The 26,060-nt window shown below is 49.7% G+C and overlaps 2 protein-coding genes across 4 annotated transcripts; one reads left to right on the forward strand and one right to left on the reverse strand.

The window, feature by feature from the left end:
• Positions 1 to 1,204: 1,204 nt before the first annotated feature.
• On the reverse strand, positions 1,205 to 16,955 carry FAM76A (family with sequence similarity 76 member A). Of its 3 annotated transcripts, XM_062594333.1 has the most exons (10): positions 16,843 to 16,955; positions 15,802 to 15,866; positions 14,898 to 14,952; positions 14,174 to 14,326; positions 13,121 to 13,278; positions 12,475 to 12,561; positions 11,690 to 11,821; positions 6,391 to 6,526; positions 5,866 to 5,967; positions 1,205 to 3,257 (listed from the first exon to the last, which is right to left on the reverse strand). In XM_062594333.1, exons 1-10 carry the CDS (start codon positions 16,921 to 16,923, stop codon positions 3,171 to 3,173), a joined length of 1,056 nt encoding a protein of 351 aa, XP_062450317.1. In that variant the 5' UTR covers positions 16,924 to 16,955; the 3' UTR covers positions 1,205 to 3,170. The 3 variants fall into 3 exon arrangements, with proteins under 3 accessions (XP_062450317.1, XP_062450315.1, XP_062450316.1); XM_062594331.1 differs by lacking the exon at positions 11,690 to 11,821; XM_062594332.1 differs by lacking the exons at positions 1,205 to 3,257; positions 11,690 to 11,821 and adding an exon at positions 3,282 to 4,679.
• A 530-nt stretch (positions 16,956 to 17,485) lies between these two features.
• On the forward strand, positions 17,486 to 22,611 carry LOC134150434 (heat shock 70 kDa protein-like; the record flags this gene model as incomplete). Its single annotated transcript, XM_062594357.1, has 2 exons — positions 17,486 to 17,531; positions 20,699 to 22,611. Coding segments are annotated over 2 exons (1,959 nt in total), but the record flags the coding sequence as incomplete, so codon positions are not given.
• Positions 22,612 to 26,060: the final 3,449 nt, after the last annotated feature.

Below are 26,060 nucleotides of genomic sequence, written 5' to 3' on the forward strand. Positions count from 1 at the left end.
CCTTGAAAATAGCACTAATGGCTGCAAAAGCCTGGATGACTCACCTGGAAGATGCTATGAAGAAAAATATACAACTCTTCCTTCTACTGGGGTTGTAGGGCTGTATTCAGTGGACTTAGGACAGACTGATGCTCTCTCTAGCTGCCAGAAGACAGTTCCTAAGGGAATCAAGTTAGAGGAGGCAACAGCTATCTGAAATACACCATCTCTTTCCTTTCAAATTTGTCTCAATGCACACAAATCAGTCTCTTTTCACAAGCATTAGAAGCCAAAGAGATCAGAAGAATAAGACTGATGAAAAAGATCCCCTAGAAACTACTTTTCCCCCATGTTTAACTACAAATTTGGGTATCTGTGAGAACTAATGCTTTCCCAGACAATGGCTGCTCTCCGTGTACAGCTCTAGATTTTGAAAAAATATGAGAGAGAGTATTTTGAGCTGGAAAAACTGCTGAGGTGTTTCTTCAGAGCTATGGTTTGCATCTCCTTGTTCTCCACTACGGGCAGTGCCTTGGGGACAGACACATTCCGGGACACAGCACATCTGCCCTGCCAGAGGAAAGCAAGGTGCATCAGAGAACTGGTCATCTCACGAGGAAGCTGCAATGACAGATGAGACGGAAAGCACAACATGCTGAACTACAGCTCCCACAAGGGCCAGAGGGTATGCTCAGATGGAAATATCAGGAGAGTTTTGGGCTACCACATTTCTGCTGGAAAATTAGAAGCTTTTGGAAAAACTGTTTTTCCCTCCAAACAACTCTAATCTTGGCTAAGCTAGGGGGAAGACTTCAGAGACACAAATGGTGTTTACTCACCTAGCTTGCATTTATATCTTAAAAGAAAGCATGCTCCTTATCCTCTTGTCTTTTTGTTCCCTATCATGGCTGTATTGTTTCTGTGCTCTATCTTCATTCATGTGTTTGGAGAAGAAAATAGAGAGATCTCATCTGGTACAGCCAGATCAGTCCTGGGAAGCTCGACGTAACCAAGTAACAAGGATCCTAGCAACAGTCTTGATTAGGAGGATTTAAAGATAGAAACAAAAGTAGGAGCAAACCAAACAATAGAAAATGCCATCTCATTCCCATACACACCGAATCCCAAAGCAACATGAGTGGTACTTTGACCAGACAGTCACCAGCAGGAGACAAATCAGTTCCAGGCAGGGAATGATGTGGTTTTTTTCTTTTCTTTAAGGCAAATAGAAAGTATCAGACACACAGATGAGGATTTTTTAAACACTTTTACATTTGTCAGAGTTTTGTACAAATCAAAAGCATCCCTTTAAAATCTCCATTATTACAAACATACAAAGAAACAATGTTATTACTACAAATCATCAGCTACTCAACTGCATGGTCAATTTGTCACAATTAAAAAAACATAATAGTATATACAGGGCCTTTCTCCCTCTATTTATTTCTGTATCTTGAGGGAAGCAAAAAAGCAAAGCGCCCATTTAAAAAAAATCCCATCAATGCACCTCATTTTCTAAAAACATGTGAAGTATAAAATTAGGTGAGTATTTTCCTGCTGTCACACTCTGGCAAAGTGTAACAACTTTTTTTTTTTTTCCTCCTTTTCACATCGGAAGTCTCTTAAAAACAATAACAACAACAAAAATGTGGCAGTGTCTGATGCTGCAGCATGCTCCTTCCATGCTGGAAGCCAACATCATGAAAAAAGTGCCTTTGAGTAAAGTCATCTTTAGTAACATAAAAAAGGAAAAAAAATCACAACCTCTAGTTAAAAGCTTAATAAAAACCCTGACAGGGCAGCCGGCCCTGTCTCAAAAGGGCAGTTTCTCCACTTCACCACATACCTTCAGTGCCACTCCAGACTAAGTGTTCATCCTTGACTCCTCTGCCCCAAAGGTCTCCAAACCCTGAGATGTCTCTTCACACCCTGAATAGAGCTCGGTGCTGGGATACCGAGGAGTGTTCTTGCCAGCTCAAGAGCTGTTCTGTGCTTTCCCCCATAATGGCCAAGTGCTTTTCATCTCCCCCAAGAGATGCACTGCGGGCAGAGCTTGGGGAGTATACCTCGCAGCGCCTTGCTGGCGCTGTTTGCAGTCTCCTTGCCACAGCACTCACACCGTTTCCGAGAAGCACATCCTTGCTACGAAGAACTTTCATAGCCCTTTTGTTCTGCTGGCTTTTAATCAGCAGAGAGAAATGTCTCTGGAGAGCCCCAAGAAACACTTCCTGGCTTGGGTCACTGCCTGAGTAAGCACTTTCCTGGAGCCAACCTGGCCTCCACTGCATCTGGAAGGGAGCGACGGGGCAGGGAAAGGGGGAGATGAGAGTGAACTTGATCCAGGGACAGCAGGGAGCAGAGCAAACATCCAAGCCTTGAACTCTCCTTCAGCCTCATGTGAAAGAAGGGGAGAGTAAGAGAAGCTCAATCACACCAAGCTGCAAAAGTCACTGAAGCCCAAAGCCACAAGGTAACCAGGGCACCGGGGGTACCAGGTGGGTCTGCATCATTATGCTCTGGCTCCCAAACCAAAAGCTATTATAACAAAACAAAAACCATAAAACCAGGCAGTCAGGGTTGCCAAGCTGACAAAGAAAACAGAACAAAACTAAACTAAAATCCTCCAAGATAAATAATAGCCCCCACTTTGGAAGCATCTTCAAAAATGTGGATCAACCGTTCTCAGCAGTGACACAACCTTCTGGTAACATCTGTTGGGCTGGTGATTATCAGCTTCCTTTTGAAGAGGGAACAGTTCAAAAAATAAGGCTCACACCATGCATGGCTCCTGCCTTATCTGCGTAACAACTGGCCATGACTATTGCCTCAGAGCAGCAGGTTTGAAACCAGCAATAAGTCTCTAATGCAGCAGGTTCCTGTTTGCTATATAAAGGGTGGCAGTGGTAGTAACTGGTTAGAAAAATACTTCTTCCAGAAACTCAGGGGGATTTAGGATGGCTGGGACCTCTCCCCATGGATCACCATAGTACAGAGCATTATTCAACAGATATTGAAACCAGACACACTCAAGCATGCTGTCAAAAGGCAACACACACCAGGCGTTTCCATCGAGTCCACAGCAATGGGATAGTGACAAAAGTGAGGTTTTGGCTTCCAGCGATCAGGTAGGCCTCCTAGACTCCTTGGCTAATGCTGGGGAAAGCTCCCAGATTGGGGGTTTGGTTTTGTTTCTAAGGGGAGGTTATTGCTCCCGACTTCTCAGGCTTTTTGCCCTTGGATAGGGCAGCTGCTTGCTTCAGGAGTTCTCTGTTCTTGGCCTGGAAACACAGTGAAAATGGGTATTTTAATGGCATGGATCATCATTAGTTCTTGGGATCCTAGAACTGCCTGGACACACACTGCTGGCATCCTGCGTGCAGATGAAAGAGACAGATGTTGCTGTACTGCACCACAGCACAAGCTCAAGTCCAGCATCTCAGCTCTACCGCCTAGAAAGGGCTCTTCCCATCCCTTCCCCAATGAATTCCCCACTGCTGTAACTGAGAAGTAGGGTAGGCTGAAAGCTAACAGCTTCCATTGTGAAATGCAACAAATGCACAATTCTCATTAAACCAGCTGAAGACACTCGTCAGCATCACCAGGACTGGCTTTTCTTCCTTCTCTTCCCCTTTTACCAGCCATCATATTTTGACAGGGTGAAAAGTGGTGGAATAAAACTTCAGCAACTTAAGCCCCTATCCTGACTTTTCTTTAGGATGTGAAAAGCAAATTCCCCCACTCCAAATCCTCACTTACGTCCAAAATCCAGGGTGGAGCAGCTCAAACTGGTCTCCAGCTTTATTTAACCCTTGGTTTCTTTAGATACTGCCAACAGTTTTACCAGGATTCAGTACTATATTGACTTATCCTGTATCCCTAGAAGCCTTCTGAACCCACCTGAGCACTAACAGGTAACAACTTGCAGTCTCTCTGGTTTGGACTGAACTAACTGAGAAACAAAGGCTCTCTAGACCCTTTTACCAGGTCTCTGAGACCACTCTCATTAACTGAGAAACCCTCTAGCCTACTTAGCAATTTATGCTATACCAGTAGGATAAGGAGTACAACCCACTGGAAGCCAGATACAGCTGTTCTGCATTGCTTTGCAGTGAATGAATAAATACTCAAAGGGCTAAGAGTTACTAGACCCTCTGCTCCAGCGCTGCCTGCAAAGCTTCCTTTGCCTCCTGCAGAATGGAAGAATACAGACACCCCTTCTTTCCCCCATGAAAAGATAGACAAAATAATAAAAAACAACGTACATTAAAAAAGTGAATCGTAGGAACACTTCAAGGCACCTGTGATACACCGAGAGGATTTGAACTTTTATTTTGGAATCAGTGAAGAAAGTTTCCAGAGCCTCAGTCAATATCAGCTGAAGTAAAACATTTGGACACCAGAGAGAACAAGTTCTGGGCAGTCCCATTCCAAGCTAAGTACAAAACAACACAGCAGGCAATAGACATGCACACCCCTCTCCACCCAGGAACGACAGGTGCCTGCGGGCAAACCCATTCACATATCTGATGCTTCCTCTTTCCTTTTAGGTTTGAACAGGTTTAAAGGCTGTTGGAAGGTGTCCGACAGCTTTCGAGGCAGATGTCCTCTTTTAGCTACAGCAAAAGCAGCGCCAGTCTGTGTTGCTCCCCACTCTGCCACATACACACTGAACGACCAGCGTGCCTCACCTTGGAGAACCACTGCAAGGAGGGAGGTCAGCTCCCAGTTAGCCCTTGACCTCACGGCCAGGGCTGTCAAGAAAGGCAACTAAATAGTGGCGGTTTGTGATAATGGATAATTATCTATTCAGAATTGAAGTAAGAACAACTCATTCTTTGCAGGCCATCCAAAGCTATGAGAGGCAAACAGATCTGGGCTGAAACATAGCACAGATTCAAGAAGGCAACACAGAGAGAGAAGGCTCTGGTTCTCATCAGTTCCTTGTATGCAAACCAGTGCTGCCCAGCTTACAAGGGCTAGGAAGTGTTTCCAGCCTTCTGCACACCACAGAAAGATAATCCAGCCTTGGGACAGGCTTAAATTGCTTACAAATTTGAGTTGTGAAGAGGATCTCAAGGGCAACAGCTATCTGACAGCACCTGTAGTCTCCAAAACCTACCTTCCACTCTAATAATTAACTTGGGTGTGTGCTGATGGAGGAGGGGCTGGTTTTCTGTGTGAATATAGACCTTTTTTTCTTATTGATTCCCATTTCTCATTGCAAGAGCTTCAGCTCATTATAAACCTCACAGTAATTAAAGGGCACAAAGTTCATTTCTGTGTCTGAGTTCTTCCCTGTAACCAGTTCCCCTTTGACCTGGTATCTTCAGTGGCTTAGAGCGTATTCATGCTGATAGTCTGTCCAATGTTTCCATGGCCATGAGAAGAATACTGCTCTCCCTGTTCCCTCAAGCTCAGGGACTTCTTTATTTGGACTACATAGATACGGTTCTAAAAGAACTGCCAGTTATTTCTTGGGCTTTGTTCTCTTTGGTTACTGGTCATATAAATCACATGGTACAGGGAGCTGACAAAGGTTTTGCAGTCTGGATAAACTGGTTCAAACCTGATTTTGGTAATAAGTTAAATGACTTTGATGGTTCCCATCTAGTCAGCAACGGACACAACACAGCACTATACAATACAGTAAGACTGAGCCCAGGTGGAGAATAGCAAGGAGTCTATAAGTATGGGTTAAGGCGCACTGCAGCCTGGTACAGAGCTGGGGAGGAGCTGGCCTGGCAGAGCAGAGAGGCTGCAGGACAGGGCCAAGAAGCGTTAGCAGAGCTGTGTGTGCAGAAGCTCACGAGGTGTTCTGATCAAGAGTGTTCTCAGTCACTCCTGGGTACAGTGCAGCTCAGCAAATTAAAACAAAAATGCTGTCACCTGTAACTGCTCCATGACCTCCTTGTGCGTCTTCTCCATTTGGTTCATCTTCGCCCTCATCTGCGACTCCTGGTACTGTAGGTCAGCTTTCAGCTCTGTGATCTGCAGGTAAACCAGCAAGGAGCATGTGAGTGGGAAGAAATGAATCTCTTCACCTCAGATACACCCTGCTACAGAATATGTATTTACAGAAGTTGCCTGAGACTGGATGAGACTGCACAGAGAAGCAGGACCCCCAAAGCAAGGAGCCAGGGCACTGCTGTCTTCCTGTATAGAGCAGTACAACCCTTCTTGGCCTTGCCCCCACATGGAGCTCTTGGAGACAGTGGTCAGAAGACAGCCTTTTATGAAGCAAGGCTCTTCTAGGGGGGTTCAGAAAGCCTCTTTAACCTTGGAAAGAAGGTAGCCTGGAAACAGGCAGAAACTTTGTTGTTCACCCTGAGATAAAAGGCCAGATTCCATCTGAGGGTGATCTGTCTGGATGCTGTCAGCGTGCTGGGTGAGGAGGCAAGCCAAAGACTGTACCTTCTTCTCCTTCTCCAAAATCATCTGATCTTTCTGGTGCAGCATCTTCTTTAAAGTAGCCACCTCCTCCTTCAGCTGGGCAATGATAACAAAGTGGTCAGTGCCAGGAGAGTCCAGGGCGAGGTCTGGAGAAAAACTGCAGCAAAGAACAGGGAAAGACTCTCATTACAACCCCTTCTGTTCACTGAGGCAGAGAAACTCCCACATGTGTGGCACTTGAAGGAGAACAGGAATCACTTTATGATACACGCTGCATTCACCAGCTTCTCAATGTCCGGAGGAGGTACCTCTATCTCTGCCCTGGATGCTGCACTGAATTTGGGAAACACATGGTATGATGGGCAAAAGGGATGTTTGCAATATATCAAGCTGTATCACTGCATGATTGGTATGGATGCAGGACTGTTATGGCTATTCTGTGTCCATCAGCCAAAGTCTGTAGCTATCATTTGGGTGGTAATGATCCATTTTCAAACCAAAGAGTTGAGGACAACCATCAGGAAGCTGATGAAACTTTATGCAACCACTTAGGAACAGTCGTCATTCACAGGCAGTCCATTAGTGTACAGCAAAACCTGTCACTAGATGTAAACAAACATTCTGGTAGGGAGGGAACAAGAAAGAGAACCAAATAACTCCTAAGTTAAAGAAACAAAGGTGTTTCCCTCCAAAAACAAAGGGAGACACCTAAATTAGAGTCAGCACCGTCCTCAGCATGGAAACTGGGAGAAAAAGACATGCTGGGCTTTCGTATTTTGATTCCACCATGATACAGCAAGTTAGGAGGAAGCTTCATTACCATTTCAGAGCAGAAAGAACTCTCCTCAGGAAGACAGAGAAATAGCTGGAGATAGATGCATCTTTCCCAGACACCACTCATACCCCACCAGGTGCTCTAAACCTAAGCGACCAGCTGAGATCTTATCTGTACACGAGACACCTTCTGAGTGAGTAATTCACAAAACTCCCTGGAAGTAGCCCAGTGTTCCAGACAGCCACCCAGTCTTCTGCTACCGGAGTACTTTAGACAGTCAGACACAATAAGCTGCAGCCACAGGCCCAGGGACCTCACCCGATTTTTCCCTGCCTTCTGTCCCTTTCCACTGTAATGACAAGTCTGATTTTTATCTTTTGGTGCTAAAGGGGCAGCACACTCCCAGCCACACACACCTGATACTGGTGTATAAAAACTTAACAGCAATAATAAAGGCAACAAACCTTCACCTAAAAGATTACTGGAAGTCTGGCCATTATCAGACATTGCTGCTATAAACAGGCAAAGTTACTTGAAGCCGAACATTTTCTGAAAGCCTTCAGAGCTGGTCAACATATGTCCTAAAGGGTGCATTCGGCTGCTGGGAGATGCAGTGGACTGGGGAAGGCATGTTCTAAACTGAAACACTGCTCACCCCCTTCACTGCCTCTCTCAAGTGTGCTGCCATCTCTATGCATCCATTCCCCTATCTATAAAACAAGACAGGGTACTGGCTACTCACCTCAAACAGCAGTTTCCTCTAGTGCCTGGAAATAATCCATTTTCTAATTAAAAGCACAGTCTGCATTGATTGCATTTGTTAGCAAGGAGCTGACAGGAGAAAAGGCTCTTCCCGCCCTCGTGCTGGGAATGCTACTGGGAATCTACAGAGAGAAACTAAACAAGGGCAGCTTTGCAGATCTGAAAGTCACACAACAGCTCCATCACATTGAAACAGAAAGCCCAACCTCATCAGCAAAGCAAAACTCAAAACTGAAGGTCTGTAGGACACTTTCTGCCAGGGAAGAGTCTTGCACGGTTAAGACACATTGACACTTACTGCCAGCTGGATCTATTGTCTCCTGCAGCCAGAGCTCACTGACAGCAAAGCCCACACTGTAAGACGTGGCAGGTCTCCAGGTACACCTGATCTAATACCGTGCTTACCAAACAGTGTAGCTCTCGAATGCAGAAGAGGCTCATGTATGCACACTAGAGAAGAATACCTCCATTTTAAAAATGGTCATCAAGCACAATTTCCCCAAAGTAGAGGCTCTGTAACATGATGGTGATGCTAGATGCTTCAGCACCTTTCTGTGTGCAAGCATGCTACGAACAGTAGCTTTAATTTACCACTCAGTGCAAGTACGCTGGGGAGAAAAATAAAATAAAATAAAATAAAATAAAATAAAATAAAAAAACCCTAGCCTCTGCGGGGCGGGGGGGGGGGGGGGGGGGGGAGATAAGGCTTCCTCACTGAATCCTTCTGGCTAAAAACAAACCATTGCTTATGCCATTTCTTTGCCCAGGCAAGCCCCTCTCCTGCTGCATCCTGGGGTGATAAAGACTGCCAGGAGATGCTCGCATTTCCCCAAGCAGCTCAGGCAGGAGAAATTCCCTCCTTGGCAATTCCTGTTCCAGAGCCCTCCATGGACAAGGAGAGGTGAGAGCCAGCTCTGCCACCCAGCGGGGAGCAGAAGGGACACGCACACCAAGAGCACTTCACAGAGAAGCTCCTGCCCTCTTAGTAGCCAAGAGGGAGCTTGGTGCCCTACCTGAGGTTTTCAAGGACCTTGTCCTACCCCTGGGGTATGCAGGTATCAGGAGCAGTTTGGCTGGCTCAGACTGCTAGCATCTTCCTATCAGGTATGCAAGTACAAGCAGGTATTTTACTGCCCAATTGCTGCAAAATGCACCCTTAAACATGTCAAGGTGCAAATTGAAGGAAGGAGCTTTCCCCCCTCCCCCTTTGAGTGACAGGTCATTAATGAAAGGTTTCTCTGTCTTTAATCGCACATTAAGGAGCAAGCCTGGGGCTCCAAAATTAGAAGGAAAACTGCCAAATGCAAGTCACTCCATTCCTTTAACAAACAGATTAAAAATAAACAAAAGCCCTTCCCCCTACAAATAAATTCCATCCCAAGAATTCCAGCCCCCTTGGGAGAGGTCAGAGAGACATGCTCTCCACGTCTGAACAGGCTAAAATTCATGCCTCTAATTAAAGTGAATTGATGAGGCTCCTGTTGCTCTCAATGGAGATGGAGAAAAAAAAATGGAGTTCTTCCAAAGACACCTGCCTCTCTATTGAGTAGAAAAAACAAAATGACTGCCTTAAACTCACACCTGTTAAATGGCTGAAATTAGGCAAGATAAATGCCATGCTTAAAGATTTTGCTATTCAAGTGAGGCTAGCGTAAAGGGGCACACACCAGGCTGTCTGAAACATAGCACTCAAATTTCACCTAAGGCAAAAATATCCTCCATGCACAAAATTTCATCCAAACCAATGGAAATCAGCAGCTGAACTTATATTTCCTCTAAGGACATCAAAAGCAGAAGTGGTTCAGTCCAAGTCCTAACACTTTTAACATAAGCCAGGATTTTTCTGTGCTAATGAGAATATTTTTACTAAATAAACTTTGCTGCTTGGCATCCTCTGGCATCGCTGCGCTCCCCGAGGCAGCTCGGTTAAAAGCACTCATCACTGCCTGTAGTGCGTTCATCCATAGAGGCCCAGGTGGCTGGCCTGTAACATGAACAGGCTTCTGGCAGCATTTGCACATGAGGATGAGGACACCAAGTTCTGGCAGAATCAGGTGAGGAGTCCTAGGGCCAGAACAGCAACAGGGGCTGCGGGTGAAGCCAGGGCTCTCATGCACACAGGAGCAGCTTGGGACTGAAGGGCACTGGCAGAACAGCGGCGTCCGTAAGGTCTGTTGTAGACAGACTCTCACTCTGGCGCTGAGAGTCGCTGCTGAGGAGAGCAAGCTACTCCACGTGCTGTGTGGCCAGTGCTGTTAGCTCCTTGCAGCAGAGCTCACCCAGAATGAACCATACAAGTACCACCCATTGTCATTTGATCAATCAGAAATATGAAAACAAAAAAAACATACAGAGCTCAGAAGGAGTTCAGTAAGGCACAGTGAAGAAATTTCTATTGCATCCACAAGACAAAGGAGCAATGATTTCAGATAAGCTGGACCATGTTGGGGGCATTACCAAAGTTAACTGACTTTAAGTATGCTCAAATTTTGCCCAACTGAAAGCTGCATCAGAAATTTGTCTGGAGCCCATAGCCAAGATGCACTCTACAAAAAGTTGGAGTTGCTCTCAACAGCGAAGAGGTGCTAGTTGCATACCACCCCGCTCTAGAGCACGCTGCTGATGAAAACAAGCCCTGCACCGTGGCTGCTCCTAACTCTGTATTCAGCCAGCTCTGGGGTGGACAACTGTATAGAAAAACAGTGCAAGAAGGGAGGTTTACTTTGGGGGATATCCTCACACACAAAAAAAAAAAAAAAGAAAGAAAGAAAGAAAGAAAGAAAGAAAGAAAAAAGGCAGTAACCCCAGAAACACGCTTCATGAACAACCACTATTATTCTGCCCAAGAAATGTAGCTGTGTGTCCATTTAAACCAGCTGGAGCTCTTCAGTAGTTTTTAATATTACACGGTTTGTTACTGGAATTTATCAAAAAAGCCTGTGGCAAGGACCATAGTCTAAAACCTTGACAGAAGCCAGCCTGACAACATCTGATACAAGAGCAAATAGAAATGAAGGCATTTGTTTCATCTAGTGTATGCTCCTATTTTGCTAACAAATGGCTCAGCAACTGATACCAGAGCACAGGACCTTTCACTTCTTTGTTATTTTCAAGCCAGCCAGGGTATTAAAATGAGTTCTTAGATCTCAGCCCAGGCTGTAGTGAGCAGATAAAAATACCTGATACTGTCCTTGCCTGGACAGCAACCACAGCAGGTGAGCAGGAGCCTTAACAGGACTCTAAAGGGAAAGCTGCAGCAATCCTGATGGGCTGCACCAGTTCTACCAGGCACCGGTCTCCAGTCTCTCCTGTCAGTCTACCAGCATTAAAGGCAGTCAGGAGAATTCTCTGACCACTCTACGATCAGCTGCATCTTCTAAACCACAGTTAACCCTTAAATTTTTCCAACTTGCAATCACAAACACTGTTCAGATGGTAAGTAGTCTTGCAGACCACTGTGCAGGAATCATTGCCCTACAAAACTACTTAAGCTCTATTTCACATTGTAACATTTCTTATATTAACAACTACAGATAAAAGGTCAATGGTACCTATAGGTCAATATCATCTCTGATCTTAAACAAAAGACATTCAAGGCAGATAGCAAGCAATTAATTACCAGCAACTTTAACAGCCCCTTTGGCACTAACAAGCCTATGTTTTGGTCCATGCTCCCAATTCACTGCTGTTTGGAAGGAGATCCATCAACAGGGACACTTTCCATATATGAGGCAATTCCCAGGGAGGGAAGGCAACAGGGGAGAAAACAATAGGTGATCTCACTTCAGGATGTCAGTGCCTTGAGAAACAGGACAATGGTGGGCACCGAGACTCTGTTGGGAAGCAGCCCACTGCGCCAGCGTGGACGGGGCACTCTGGATAGGGGGACAAAGCATCTCGGGAGAGGAAGGAACGCTGAGAATCAGAGAGGAAAGGGAGGAATGAAAATATGCATGTACAAGAGCGTAAAAAATAAAAAGCCATCTCATTCTCCTGTTTCTGCTAGTGACTCCCATTCTGCTGCACGAGCAGCCAGTGTCAACATAACCCAGCAGGCACTATGACAGCAGAATGAGATCAGCTTCTTTCAAGCAAAGCTATTTGATTGCTTGTTCCTCCCTCAAAAGGCAGGAAGGGAAACAGGAGGTGGGTCTCAATCCTATTCTCTAAGGCTGTCTTCCCTGCAGATCAGTCTAACAGCCCAGAAGCACAAAAACTGCAGACTTCAACTCTACAGTGCAGCCAACACCCACCTTTCCTTGTAATGGCAGGGAGAGGATAAAGCTGATCTGGCTGCAGGTTTTGTAACTGTTGGTAAGCTCAGACAACAAGCAGTCTCTGTTCTAGCAAGTACAGACACTCAGTATTCTTCTTCTCAAACCTATGTCTAAATGCCAAGTAACATTGGCCTTCCAGGTCTGGAAAGCTGCTAATTCAACCCCTTGAGGCCCCAAAGCCTGAGATCCCTGCTCTAGCATAAGGCCTCCCTGCTATTCACACAGAACTCTATTACATAAACTAAACAAATAAGACCACCCACCCACAATTTCCCCATGTAACAGGCTCACCTGTCACCATTGGCAGATATGGCATCAAACTTGGGTTTCTTCTTTGGGATTTCATTCTGAATAGAAGAGGTGGATAAGGTTTTCTGGCTGGAGAAAAAAGGAAATTGTATGTCAGAACCTGACTGACTTTACTCTAAGACAGAGCAGCAGATAAACATTCCCACCTACTTCGAGCCTATTAAAACCAGATTTCCTAGTACAAGAAAGAATGATTAAAAAAAATCATTCTTTTAAGCTTCAATTCTCCTTTAGCTGGAGACTAAAAATAAACAGAAAATAATGTGTCACTCAGATCAGTAGGTAGCTGAAGAACTTATGTTTAAAAGCTTAATTTCAATCATCAAATTTTACAAATGTATACAAGAAAGTTCAGTAAGTCAAATGACTACCAAAGCACTCTCAGACTACAAGCCAATGCCAGAACAGTGGAGGTTACAAACAAGCAAAGCCTGACATAGCCAGATTCTCCTGAACAACAGATAACTGCCAAACCCATCACTGTTGCATGGTACCAAGGCCCAAGACACGTCTCCAGCTACTTTAAAATGCATCTAAGGAGTGTGGTGCAGTCAGGCGTCCTGTTTGCTCACCCCACAGGCAAGCCCTGCACGACAGAAGTGATTGCTAAGAAGCTCGTGCAGGTTACCTGTTGTAATGGCTGCCACTGCTGAGCCTACTGTATTGTTCTTTCTCCTGCAGGCTTGCCCGGGAAGAGCTGCTTAGGTGTTTGCACTGCTCTTTGGTCTTCTGTAGGACCCGTTTATAGGACAGTGTGCATAACCAGCATAGCAGCTTTCCATCCACCTGGAAGACAAGAGAGTTGGAGGGAGAATTTTGTCTCACTTCCTGCCCAAAACCCAACCACAGAGAAGACAAGAAGCATCTTCAGGTTTTAAGATCATGGACAAAAAAGCAGTGATTCAGAAATGATCCCTCAAGTGCCTGGAAAGAATAAGAAGTGCATTTGACATGGCTGGTGCAACACAGGCAACAATCTTTAATAGCAACTAACTTACTGTATCTACAGGCTCTTCCAAGCTTTGCTTTTTGACTCTCTTCTATCACCTATTCACCAGGACAGGCTAAGTCCCAGTGGGATTTCTGTCAAAGCAAAGCTGAATAATTGTACATGAAAGGGTAGTCCCTGGAGAGCAAAACAATGAGGCTCTGTGCTCAAGGAAGACCAGCAGGTGAACAGTGCCTATCAATGCAGCATCCAAAATGAACAATAGATGTTTATAACCTGCAAAAAGCAGGCCATATACCACTTACATTGTTTCAAGTAAAGGATGTGCAGAAGCCACAGAATGGGTTTCTTGGTTGAAGTGTGTGTGTTGGGGGGGGGGGTGTGGAGGACATTTCCAGCACCTCAAGCTACAGCATAAGGATCCTTTTCCATCCCTTTTACCCAGCAGGTGCCTTTCATTTTACAAAAAGGTCCTTTTTCATTTGCCATCCCACCCCCTCTTAGGCCAAATTCAAGAGGCTTTTCATCAACAGACCCGGCCAAGGAACAAAGGGGCTCAAAGATTAAACAGCTCCTACATACAGCTCCCACAGCAAAGCTCAACTCCAAAAAAGCATTTTACAAACAAGGACACCCTCTTTCGAAATGCTAGAGATTGTGTGAAGAAGACAGACACGCAGTCACTTTGACCAACCTTTTTACCTTTTCAGACCCCTTTACAAAGGTACTGACCTTCTTCCTATCATCCTTCCGGTCAAACGCACATTGCTGCTTGCACTGCTCACAGGAGTGCGGAGGTCCATACTTCTTTTCAGAGTTTGTGCAACGCTGACACTTGTTTCCAATAAATGCTGCTATTATGTTGCAGTACTGGCAGGGTTTGGGCTTTAAAAAACAAGAACAAATGATATAGCAGTGTCTTCTAATTACATTAGTACATGGTTCTTCCCCCTTCTCCCTGTCACTTCAAAATCTTTATTTCCCTGGACAAAGCTAACCGTAATGCTGATCCAGGAGGCACAACTACATTTGATTCCCAGTCTCTAGTTAAATGTATTTAGCCATGACACCCAGACAACATATGAAGTACTATGAAATCTTTAGAAAATATATACCACCAAAATAGAAACAATCAAAATCTCTGCTTCAGATTTCAGACAAGCAGGAAGAAATATTTATCGCTGCTTCCTGTGGCAATCTCACTTTATGTAATCACATTCTTGTTTCTATTGGATATTGAATAGTTTGTTTCCTGTCTAAAATGATGCAGAGCTGTTCTTTTCTGTACTAAAAAAAAATAAACGGTAAAAGCTTAACGCTTGAGGGAGCAGCATATTATTGATCAGTCATGCTATTACAACAGAGCCAGTGCATAAACTGCTCTGGGACTCACTAGAATAAAGACAAGAGGGATTAAAGGAAAAGACGTTGGTGAGAATGAGCCCTGCTCACTTACTGTTCCATAGAGCTTCACATTCTGAGCACACTTCTTGCATATTGTGTTGGTTTTACTGTTAAGAAGAAGAACAGATCATTTTATTAACACGTTCCCCCTCTCCCCCCCCCAAAAAAATTAAACCTCTATGGTTGAATCCCAGTCCCCCCCTGCCAGGCTTCATCTCTGGGGTAAGATTGTATTCATCTTCACAAGGAACTCTGGTAACAAAGTGTATTTTCTATCCCCATCTTGTTGAACATAATTTGCCAAAAAATAGTATTACTAGGAGGTATATTTTAATTAAAGTGTCCCCAGCTTGTATCAATTTTTGTGTCTTTATACGTACGGAGTGTGATCACTGACTAATTGGCAATAGACAAGATTTAGCACTAGTGACAACCTCAATTCTGGAGGAAGTCAGCTCTGGATCACAAACTAAAGGCAGGTCAGAACAGGGGTATATTTGTCCAACAAACAAGAGAGAGCACCTCACACAATGCCTGCACACATCATGCCCCCTAACTCCTGGCCTTATCAACTCTTCCTCTGTAAGTCATATAACTTGCAAAAACACAAAAAGGCAGATACACAGCAAAAGGAAACACATTAGAAGTTAATCTTTGGATATCAGAAATCAGATACGAGAAAACTCCGGGGGAGATGCCTCTGGATCCTTCATTGAAAAATGCAACTGAGCACCAACCAGAAATGAAAGCCAAGAGAAAAGTGCAAATCTAAGGACGTCGCACAGACACACTGACTCTCCCAGCAGACTTTGAAGGAAGCCAAGAGTCTCCCAAGTCCCCCACAGCAACAATCTACAGGTTAAGGCTCAGGCATCAAAGGTGTGGGATTGTTACAGCTGCCCGGGTGCATCTGTTCTAAAGAAAACATCAGTTTTCCCAGTTCAGCAGGCATTTACCTTTCCTGTTGGAATTCAGTCCTGCAGTAAGTGCATTTAACAATGGGATGTGCAATCCGGCACTCCTACAACAACAGGAAGCATTCAGTGAGATGCAGTGCTTCTCCTGTATGCCATTTCCCACAGTCCCAAATCACCTGCTGCCTTCCACTCCCATTGCACACACTTGTCAAAGTCAAACGTTTCCTCCCTGCGCCGTCATGCTGCTCTTACAAGGATGAGAGCAGAGGAAGGGTGACAGGAATGGAATGTGTCACAGGTGATGCAGAAGTAAACTCAGATTCCTAACTAGGGCTTATTCCTGCCCAACGCCCACAGACAAGGGTCATGGTAGGCCTCACCTCCTGGGACGGGAACACACAGTCCTGCCACAGCTATTCACACCTCCTCCCTCCAGAAGCTTCCTGTGCCCAGCGTGCCTCTAGCCTGGCTCCCCTCTCTGTCCCATTCCTAGGAGATTCTCCTGCGTGCCCCCTCCTCTGGCCCGTCTCCCGCAGCCTTCCGTTTCCCACTCCCACAAGTATTCCCTATCTCATCCCAGGTCTGGTGCTTCCCCACCCAAACCATCCCACCCACCACCTCCTCCACACTGTCCCCCAAGGCCAACATTCCTCCTCCAAGATGCCTCAGGACCTCCCCTCAAACGTCCCTAGAACCCCTCCAAAAACCCTAGGCTCCCCCAAACGCCCCAGGCATCTCCCTTTGCTACCAACCTGCTTCACAAACAGCCCCTCAGCTGCCCTCAGGCCTTCACTCGCCAACAGCACCCATCTTCCCCCCCAGGCCCCCAACGACCCCCAGCCTCCCTCAGGCCCCCCCCAACAAAAAGACCCCCAGTGGCCCCCAAGCAGCCCCCCTCCAATGCCCCAATCCCTAGGGGCTCCACAGAAACAGCCCCCTAATGCTCCAGCTCCCCCTAAAACCCCAGCCCCCCCCCACCCCACCAGGCCACCCCCAGCTGCCCCCCCCCCACAGCGCCCCATTACCCTCCCTCACAAACCGCCCCCCCGCCGGAGGCCCCAGCCCGGGGCCGCCCCGGACCTTGCAGAGCTGCTGGCCCTGGCTGAGCGCCTCGAAGGGGAAGCGCTGGTGGCACTTGGTACAGGCGTAGAGCGCCGCCATCCCGCCGCCGCGCTGACAGGCGCAGCCCAGCCCAGCCCGCGGCGGCCGCCCCGCCGCCCGCCCCGCCCCTGCCGCCCGCCCCGCGCCCGCCGCTCCGCCCTCGCCATTGGCCACGCTCCACATCAATCGCGCGCGGCCCAAGTCTCATTGGCTGGCGCGCACGCCACTCTCGGGAGAAGGCGGGGTGGGATCGGCTTCCCCCCCCCCCCCCCCCCCCGTGCAGCGAGCGGTGGGGAAGGGGAAGCGCTGACGTCACGTGGGGGAGCGCTGCGCGCGCCGCGGTGATGCAACCTCCCCTCCCCTCCCCGCCGTGACGCGTCCCGGGGGCGCGCGCGGCGCTGGGAGCGGCCCACAAGGCCTTGCGGGAGGGGACCCGGAAGTGGGGGTGGGCTGGGGGCAGGGGGCCGAGCCGGGCTGGGGCTGACGGGAGGGGGCAGGGGGCTGAGCCGGGCCGGGCCGGGCCGGGCCGGGGGCTGAGCCGGGCCAGGGCTGAGGGGAGGGGGCAGGGGGCTGAGCTGGGCTGGGCTGAGCAAAAGGGGCAGAGGGCAGAGGGCTGGGCTGAGGGGAGGAGGAGGAGGAGGAGGAGGAGGAGGAGGAGGAAGAAGGGAGTGAGCTAGGCCAGGCCGAGGGAAGGGGGCAGGGGCTGAGGAAAGGGCAGAGGAGGAGCGCAGCTGGCCCGGGGCTGGAGCGAGGGCCGGGGCAGGCCTGCCTGATGCTAGAGCAGGGGAAGGGAGGAGCATGTGCTGGGCTGGGAGGAGGGGAGGCTGGATGAGGGCGAGGCCCAGGCTGGGAGTGGGGAGGAAGCTGAGCTGGGCTAGCGAGGTGAGGAGCTGCTGCAAGGGAGGGGGAGGCCTTGCTGAGGGGGTGGGTGAGAGAGGGTCACCTTAGAGGAAGGTAAAGTGCAGAGGAGCGTGTGGAGGAGTGAGAGTCCCTGCTCTGAGAATAGAGCCGAGGGGGAGCAGAGCTGTGTGGGTGGGCTGGAAGAGCTGGAGAATGATAAAAGAAAGGAGTAAGGGCAGTGGTAGGGGAGGCAAAATTGTGTCAGTGCCTGAAAGGTTGAGGGACAGAGAATTGGAGGAAAAGGAAGGGAGATGAGGCAGGAGGCAGTGTCTGCAGCTAAGGGAAAACCTTCATGTTAACTCATTTGCCTCTTAGACCTGGGATAGTTGCTCTGGTTCCAGCAGCCGGTGGCCTGCTGCTCGGGCAGCTGCTCATCTGCAAATCGCAAGCACAGCCAAGGCAAGCCATGATTTGCATGGGTGGAACTGCCTCTGGGATGGGGCAAGATCAGCGTTGGGAACTGTAGCTTGCTTTGTTTACGCTGCAGCTTGGGTGCTGAAGTTTGCAGCTCTCACCACTGGGAACATTTGCCCGGGTTTCATTTTGGGGATGACGATAGCTTCCAGCCGCTGCCACAAGACAAGGGCAAACTGTACAGTGCACAAACACTTAGTAATTGCTCTTTTTTTTTTTAATCAAGAAGTTGTCAGTTTTACAACACAACACCAAACAGGTGCTGTGAACTTACATGCGTGCTGCCTACATGAACAAATGGGTGTATTAAAGTGTTTTGGAGTTAAAAGCTCACTCTGCAGATCCAGGATACAGCTAATATATAAGACAGTAAACTCACAGTTAACAATAAACCCCTAGTTGTGTAGTGTGGTTGCTTTTTGTGTTGCCTGACATTCCTGTGCTCTTGCACCCAACCCCCTCTTGGGCCATCAGGGACACCTGAAATCTTTGGGAAATTTATTTCCCTACCTTTTTTTTTTTTTTTTTTTTTTTTTCACTAGATTACAGAGTATTCCCAGTCCTGGTTTGTGCAAGTAGTGAAGCTGAAATACGAGATGCTCGCTGCAGTGCTCAGTCTTTCCTGAGAAGGACCGGGGGAGTGTCTTGGGTTTTTTGTAAGGCTGCGTGGGTGTGCATATTAAACTGAAATTCTGCTGTGCTTGGCTACCTTGGGGACTAGTTATAATCACTGGGCAAATACGCTGTGTGTAGGAGAAATACTTAATTTCATGAAATTTGTTGCATTGTGCTGGATGCTAAATTTTGATTGGGAAATAACAGTCAGTGAAAGCAGAAGGCAGAGCAGAGCTTGGCAGAGGCAGCGGATAGCTTTAAACAAAACCCTCCTCGTTGTTCAGGGATTGTGATGCTCCGAGGATAGTTTCTTAGGGAAATGGGATGGAGGGGGAAGACCGAGGCGGTCCAGCTTTCTCAGATTTGACAGCACACCTGGAAAACGTAAATGCGGCAAGATTTGTTACAAGAAACAAAACCTCCTGAAAGTCACAGGGTTTGCGAATCTCTTGAGCTAAGGAAAAGGAACGATTCGTTTCAGAATGCGAACAACAAACCTGCCAGAGCAGTCACAGTCGCCAAGGGAAAAACATTTGGCTAAGGAAAAGCATTTGTAAAGCTGCTACTGAAGGAAGTGTAATAAGAAACGTTTAAAAAGCCACTGCCTCGATGATTTTCCAGGGTAGCCTTACTAACAATAAAGCATTTTCTAGCTTACTGTTGTGCAGAGCTTGAGACTGTTCTGGTCTTCCTGTTTGTACGCAGAAAGCTCCAGATACCACGTTAAATAGCAAAAGTGAGAATTCCTGCCCCCTGGATTGCAGTTTTTGTCATCCTAGAAGCTGAGGACTGTGCTACACGCCTGCCGCCCCCGTGAACCGTGCACCACCCAGTTTTGTTCTGACCTGGCTCCGGAGAAGGCAGCCCCAAAGCACCCAGGCCGTGGCTCACAGGACATTGCTGGAGTTCATGCTCAGGCCCTGGGGAACTGAGTTGTCTGGAGCTTTTGGGAGCCAAGAAGTTGCCAGACCAAGTTTGATTCAGCTGCTGTTCTCTGAAACTGTCTGTGGTTCTTAGTAAATCACTAACAGATAATATTTTCATATTCTGGCTCTATTCATGTCCTCTGCTTTCTGAATAATTACCTTGTTTTGTGCAAGCCATAAGAGGTTTTCACAGATAATTCATCCAGCACTGAAAGGCAGCCAGCTTTGGGGTTGGAGCACATTTACTGGCCACCTGGCATTGCTGCACAGAGGTCTGCGCTGGAGCGCAGCTGCCTCTGGAGGGAAGTGCAGTATGTAGGACAGCCGAGGGTAGGGAGAAAACCAAACCCAGCTGAAAAGCCTTCCTAAGAGAATAACCTACTTCGGGCTGCCTTGGCAAACTCAGCCCACCCTGAATTTCTGGATGTGTGGCAAGATTGATTCCCCCCTCCCCCCCAATTCTGGATGCTCCCAAAGAAAGCAAATTTCACTGCAACAAAATACCTCTGAGTTGCGCGCGGTGACCCGCTGCCTTGCGTCTCCGGCTCAGCTTGCCGAACCCCGGCAGCCCCTCTTTGCAGCGCGGCATAGCCGCGTGCCGGCTCGAGGGCCCGGCGGAGAGCTGTGCCGCGCCGCCGCGCGCCTGGGGCAGCCCCACGCGCTGCGTGGAGCTGTGATTGTCCCGAGGTTCCCAGCCCTCTTATGACATCCCCATCACGGGGCTGCCGCGGCAGCGGTCCGGAGGCGACCCGAGGCGGCCGGGGAGGAGGGCTTGCGGCCCGGCCGGGGGGCAGGGGACCCGGGCAGGGGGCTCTCGTCAGCCCGGCGGAGGGGAACCGATGCACTGGGGAGATCTGCTGGCCCTGCGGCGGGACTCCTGACCGAGGGACACCGCTGCCTCTGCTCTGGGGAGACGCGGCGACTCTCCGCGAGGTTGAACGCCATGCCGAGGAGAACGGCAATCCCCGCGCTGAGACGGCCGGCGATCGGCATCGACTTGGGCACCACGAAGTCCTGCGTTGGTCTCTTTCGGGACGGCAAGGTGGAAATCATCAGCAACAAGCAGGGCCTTCGCACCACCCCGAGCTGCGTGGCCTTCACCGAGATGGGACGGCTGATAGGTGAAGAAGCCAAGAACCAGGCGGCCCTCAACTCTCCCAATATGGTGTTCAGCACCAAGCGCTTGCTTGGCCGGGCGTACGAAGACGCAGCTGTGCTGAAGGACACACACTTCTGGCCCTTCCAGGTGGTAAAAGCCAAGGGGAATTCACAAGTGCAGGTGTCCTACAGGGGAGCAGAGAAGTCTTTCTTCCCTGAGGAGATCTCGGCCGTGATTCTGGGTAACCTGAAGGAGATGGCTGAGGACTACCTGGGACAGCCCGTCACCCATGCGATCATCACTGTGCCAGCTCATTTCAATGACTCCCAGCGCCAAGCCACTAGAGATGCTGGGGTAATTGCTGGAATCAATGTGCTGAGGATCCTCAATGAGACAACAGCAGCAGCCTTGGCCTACAGCCTCCATCACCCTGACAACGGAGAGCACAATGTCCTCATCTTCGATATGGGCGGGGGGGCTGTCAGCGTCTCTGTCTTCTCTATAGACAGGGGCATTGTTGAGGTGAAAGCCACAGCTGGGGACAGCCACCTGGGAGGTGACGATTTTGACAACTGTTTGGTGAGCTTCTTTATGGATGAATTTTTAAAGAAACATCACAAGAACATCAGCCATGACAGACGTGCTGTTTGGAGGCTCAGGACAGCCTGCGAGGCAGCCAAATGGACTCTCTCCTCTAGCAAGAAAGCCACCATCAGTGTGGACTGCCTCTATAAAGGGATCAGCTTGCAGGCTGACATCACTCGGGCCCAGTTTGAGCAGCTGTGTTCCAACCTCTTCCAAAGGGTGCTGAAGCCGGTGGAGAGGGTCCTCCAGGATGCCAAACTGAGCCAGACCCAGATAGATGATGTGGTTGTGGTTGGTGCCTCCACTCGCATCCCCAGGATCCGGGAACTACTGCAGGACTTCTTTGGGGGTCAGCCACTGAACCAGGGCCTGAACGCAGATGAAGCCGTGGCCAGCGGGGCAGCTGTTCAGGCTGCCATCCTGATGGAGAACAGATCAGAGGTGGCCAGAAACCTGCTTGCTCTCGACGTAGCATCTGTGTCAATGGGAATTGAAACAGCCACTGGGAAGATGCATGGGCTGGTCAAGCGCAACACCGCCATCCCCATCGTGGTGACACGAACCTTCACGACTCTCCATGACCACCAACCTGATCTCCTCATCCGCACTTACGAGGGGGAGAGAGCCATCGCTAAAGAAAACCATCTGCTGGGCCATTTCCTCTTGAAGGGCCTTTCCCCAGCACCCCGTGGCTTGACCTTGTTGGAAGTGACATTTTACATCGACGCAGATGGCATCCTGAGTGTGTTCGCTCTGGACAAGGTCACAGGCAACACAAACCCAATTGTCGTGGATGCCAAAAAGGGGCGGCTGAGCAAGGAGGAGATCCTGAGGTTAGCAGAGGACCATGAGAAATATCGAGCAGAGGACAGAGCGCAGAAATGGAAGCTGGCCACCAAGAACTACCTCCAGTCCTGTGCTTTCAGCATGAAGCGAACCTCAGAGGACATCTTGAACTACTTCACGCTGCAGGCCAAGAAGAAGATGGTGGAGAAATGCCAGCAGGTCTTTTCCTGGTTGAGTCCAGCTGCATGGCTGAAGAGGAGGAGGTCAGGAGCTGTAAAAATGGCCTCTGGGAACTCCATGCGAGGATTTAAATCCCTCAATAACAACACAACAGGGATCAACAAGAAAAGATCAAAGCTGATCATCACCACCTGTAGCTGGACCTTGCAGCTCACCCAGACCACCACCATCATCGACCCCTAGGATGTCCTGGCACAGACTTGGCCAGGCTCGCTGGCTGCTTAGCCCCAATTTACCATCTAATGTAGCCCATTTGAAAAGGGGACCCCTGCAAATTCATCATCCCCCTCAATAAACCTCCTCTCAATGCTTACTTGGGCGGATCTATTTATGAGCAACAGGTAGTATATTTGAACTGGGATTTTCAAGGGGACATAAGAGAGGTAGGTGTCAAATCCTCTCAACTTTCACTTGGAGAGGAGTGCTTGCCCCTTCCGAAAGCAACAGCCCTAGGTTACATTTCAGTGTCTAGGTACCAAATTTGGGGAGTTTCCTACACAGCTGGGAGGCTGGAAAGGCAGGGTACACAAACTACACTTCTTCCAAACGAAAGCTTAAATTTGTACCTTTAGGTCCTCTTTGCTAAAGGAAAAAGCAGGCGTTTAGGAAGCCTTAAGCAGCACTGAAGTTTGGATGTTGAGGTATATCTGGGGCAACTGCAACTCGCTCTGGACTGGGAGCCATGACCAGGGACTGCCCCAGAGACAGGACACCTCTTTTCAGGTATGTCCTTCCTCCAGCCGCTTTTCAAACAGAACAAACCGCCCTTTTCTTTAAAGATCCCAGCCGTCCTTACCTACTCACACTCGGGCCTGCCACTGTCGCCAATACCACAAATGCAAAGTTTTAAGCCCCTGAAAAAACAGCTCCTGAGGGTGCAAAACCTACAACTCTTGAAGTTGTCCTGTGTGTTCAATAGCAAATTCACAACACCACATACTGAAAGGGAGCCTGAAAGTCACGGTTCTCTGAAAGTCACAGTGTGTTTTATTGACTGCAGTGGAGAGAATCAAAGATCTGGAGACCTGGACTCCCACAGAATAAACCACATTATTCCTGCGCGGTGATCATTTCTCTCCGAGACATGAATTTGAGTCAGCACCCCTGCTGAGAATGATTAAAGACCACTTCAGAAATCAGTGCAGCAAATTGTAAAATAAGCAGGTGAACAAGTGAAAGAAAACAAGAAAATATTATGACCTGCCACCCTCAATTGGGAGCAATCACGTCGCCTGGAAGGAAGCGTGTTCCCTGGGTGCCGCGGCTCGCGCTGGCTGAGCCGGAAGCACGGTGGGTGACAATTTGCTCTACAAAATAAGGGTGTAGGCATCAAGGATGACCGTCCTCAGCCACCAGGACCCCTTGCTCGGGGAAGACCCGGCCCTCACACGCACAAATACAAGGCTGGGCTCTTGCCATCGGCTGGACGTGCTGATCTAAGGGCTGGACTCCTCTAGGATAGTTAGGCTGAGAGTTTTCCTGGCCAAAAAAATTTTGGCAAGGCAAATCCCATCCACGTATGTGCCATTGCCACGCGGGTGGGCGTTGGTGGCAGCTGCTCGTTCTCGGGCTGCCACGGCAGGAGCTTGTGACCGTCTCGGACGAGCGGTGGAGAGGCTGGCGGAGTCAGCCCCGTCTCGGATGCAGGGAGGCATCCGGGAGTCACACAGACGGAAGCAGACACCCGTCTCCCAGGCCATCTTTGCTCCACAGGAAGAATCAGAGATCAAACAGAAAAGGGAAAAGCGCTCCTGTGTCCGCTGTTCAAGGGCGGACGGGGTGGGAAACGGAGGGGGGATGGCTGCTGAGGGGAGCAGGAGCTCTGCTCCTCAACTTAGCACCAGGGCACGAGCTGAACGCAGCCTCCGTTATCCACCACCCCCAGGGACTAGGCAGCCCCAGAGCTCCCCAGCGCTTTCCTTAAACGCCTCCCAGGCTTCCTGGCTTCCAGCACAGCGGAAGAAGGCACTACCATAACCCAGGGGCATGCACCAGCCTTGGACACCCCCGAAGCTGGAGGTCCAGCCCCTCCACGAGCCGTTTGGTGGGGCTGCAGCTCCAGCTCCTTTGTCTGCTCCTTGCATCTGCTTCCCACATGTTCCTGCACAGCCTCCGGGGACAACAGCAAACTCGCCGCTGCTGGCAACGGCTGCAGCAGCCTCGGCTGGAAGGGGGGCAGTTTTAGCACCCACCCCCCCCCCGAGATGAGGTGCCGGCTGCAGCAAAACCTTCATCCCCTGCATGCCCGGCGCTGCCCTGAAGGCACCAGCAGGGCCCGGGTGCCCCATGGCTGTGCTGCTCCCTGATGCAAGAGCTGGGCGAGATGTTTGAGCCTGATGAGACATTTGGAGCTGGGCAAGACAAGCACCGGGCCCCGCGCACAGCGCTCACTCTCTGCTGGTTCCACGATGCCCCCTCCAGCCACCCAGCAGCGGCTGTGCAGCACCCAGCACATGCTGCCAGCCCGGGTGAAGACCGAGTCTTGCAGTCAGGATCTTGCCACAACAGAAAGACCAAATACTCCATCTCCAGCCTCCCTTCAGACACACTTGGGAGGATCAAGCTACCTTAAAAATGTCAAGTCCATGTTCTGTTCCAAAAAGCATCAGAGAAGACTCAGCTCCTGAACAGTCCTGAGCCTCCTTCCTTGTTACCAACACCAGGAGCCTGATTCTGGCTCGTCCCCTTTTGTAGACTCCCTCTAGGGCTGCCCCACTGCCGTGGAAGTGGGCAGGACCTGAGGAGGCCAATAGCCTCCACGCGGGAGCCCCCCAGCCCAGCTCTGTCCCGCACCGCCCCAGCCAGGCGGTCGTGCCCCAGCGTGCTGTGTCCGAGCCGTGCCAGCCTCGCGGCTGTGGCGGCTGGTTCCCTCCACTGACGCCCCAGGCTGGCACGGCCGCCCCAGGGGCACCGCGGGCTGGAGGGCTCCAGGGCCACGCTGCTGCGGGAGGAGCGGGGGGGATGCTCACCCGTGCAGGCTGACACGGGAGACACCGCGGGGATGTGATTCTTCCTTGCTGTCTCCAGTCTCTCTTGGCTCGGGTGGCTTTGGTGAGGGGAGAGGTGATCCGTTCCAGCCTCCCGCACGCGGTCCCGTGTCCCTCTAGCTTTGCCACCTGGAGAAGGGACATACCTGGCTGCTGACTGCGAGGACAAGCTATGTGCACAGAGACCCTGCGGTGCCCCCACAAAGCTTGTGGGCCAGCCAGCTCTGGGGCACGGTGGCTGTGCTGGAGAAAGGGGGGACAAGAGGAGCACGATGGTCCCTGGATGGCAGCTCCAAGCCCAGCTACTCCCTGCGAGGTTGCACAAAGCCCCCCAGAAATGTCCTGGTCAAAATTTCCTTTGGGCCCTGCCTTCCCTGGAGGCTCTGGGGAGCCCTTCTTGCCGGCAGAGCTAGCTCAGCCCCTCGCGCCTTCGCCTCGTTGCAGAGCCTGTATGGGACTGTGGGAACCCCTTGGGTTTTGCACAGCGGGAGTTTAAACCTCTGGATGCCTGGAAGTCCCCGGTGGCAGCAGGCCCGGGGAATACAGTGCTCTGGAGCGGAGCGGGAGGAGCAGCACCCGCTGAGGACCCGAGCCTTGATGCTGGTGGGCTCTGCCTGCGTCTGGCTGGGCAGCTGGAGTCAGACC

Source organism: Rhea pennata, chromosome 23 (assembly GCF_028389875.1).
Source record: "Rhea pennata isolate bPtePen1 chromosome 23, bPtePen1.pri, whole genome shotgun sequence".
Lineage (NCBI taxonomy): Eukaryota > Metazoa > Chordata > Aves > Rheiformes > Rheidae > Rhea > Rhea pennata.

Excerpts from the sequence above, each read along its gene's own strand:
- FAM76A (XM_062594333.1), bottom strand. The coding sequence starts at position 16,923 with ATGGCGGCGCTCTACGCCTGTACCAAGTGCCACCAGCGCTTCCCCTTC. Across the intron at positions 14,327-14,897 it reads ATGTGAAGCTCTATGGAACA|CCCAAACCCTGCCAGTACTG; the intron begins GTAAGTGAGCAG and ends TGTTTTTTAAAG. Across the intron at positions 3,258-5,865 it reads AGGTCATGGAGCAGTTACAG|GCCAAGAACAGAGAACTCCT; the intron begins GTGACAGCATTT and ends CTGTGTTTCCAG.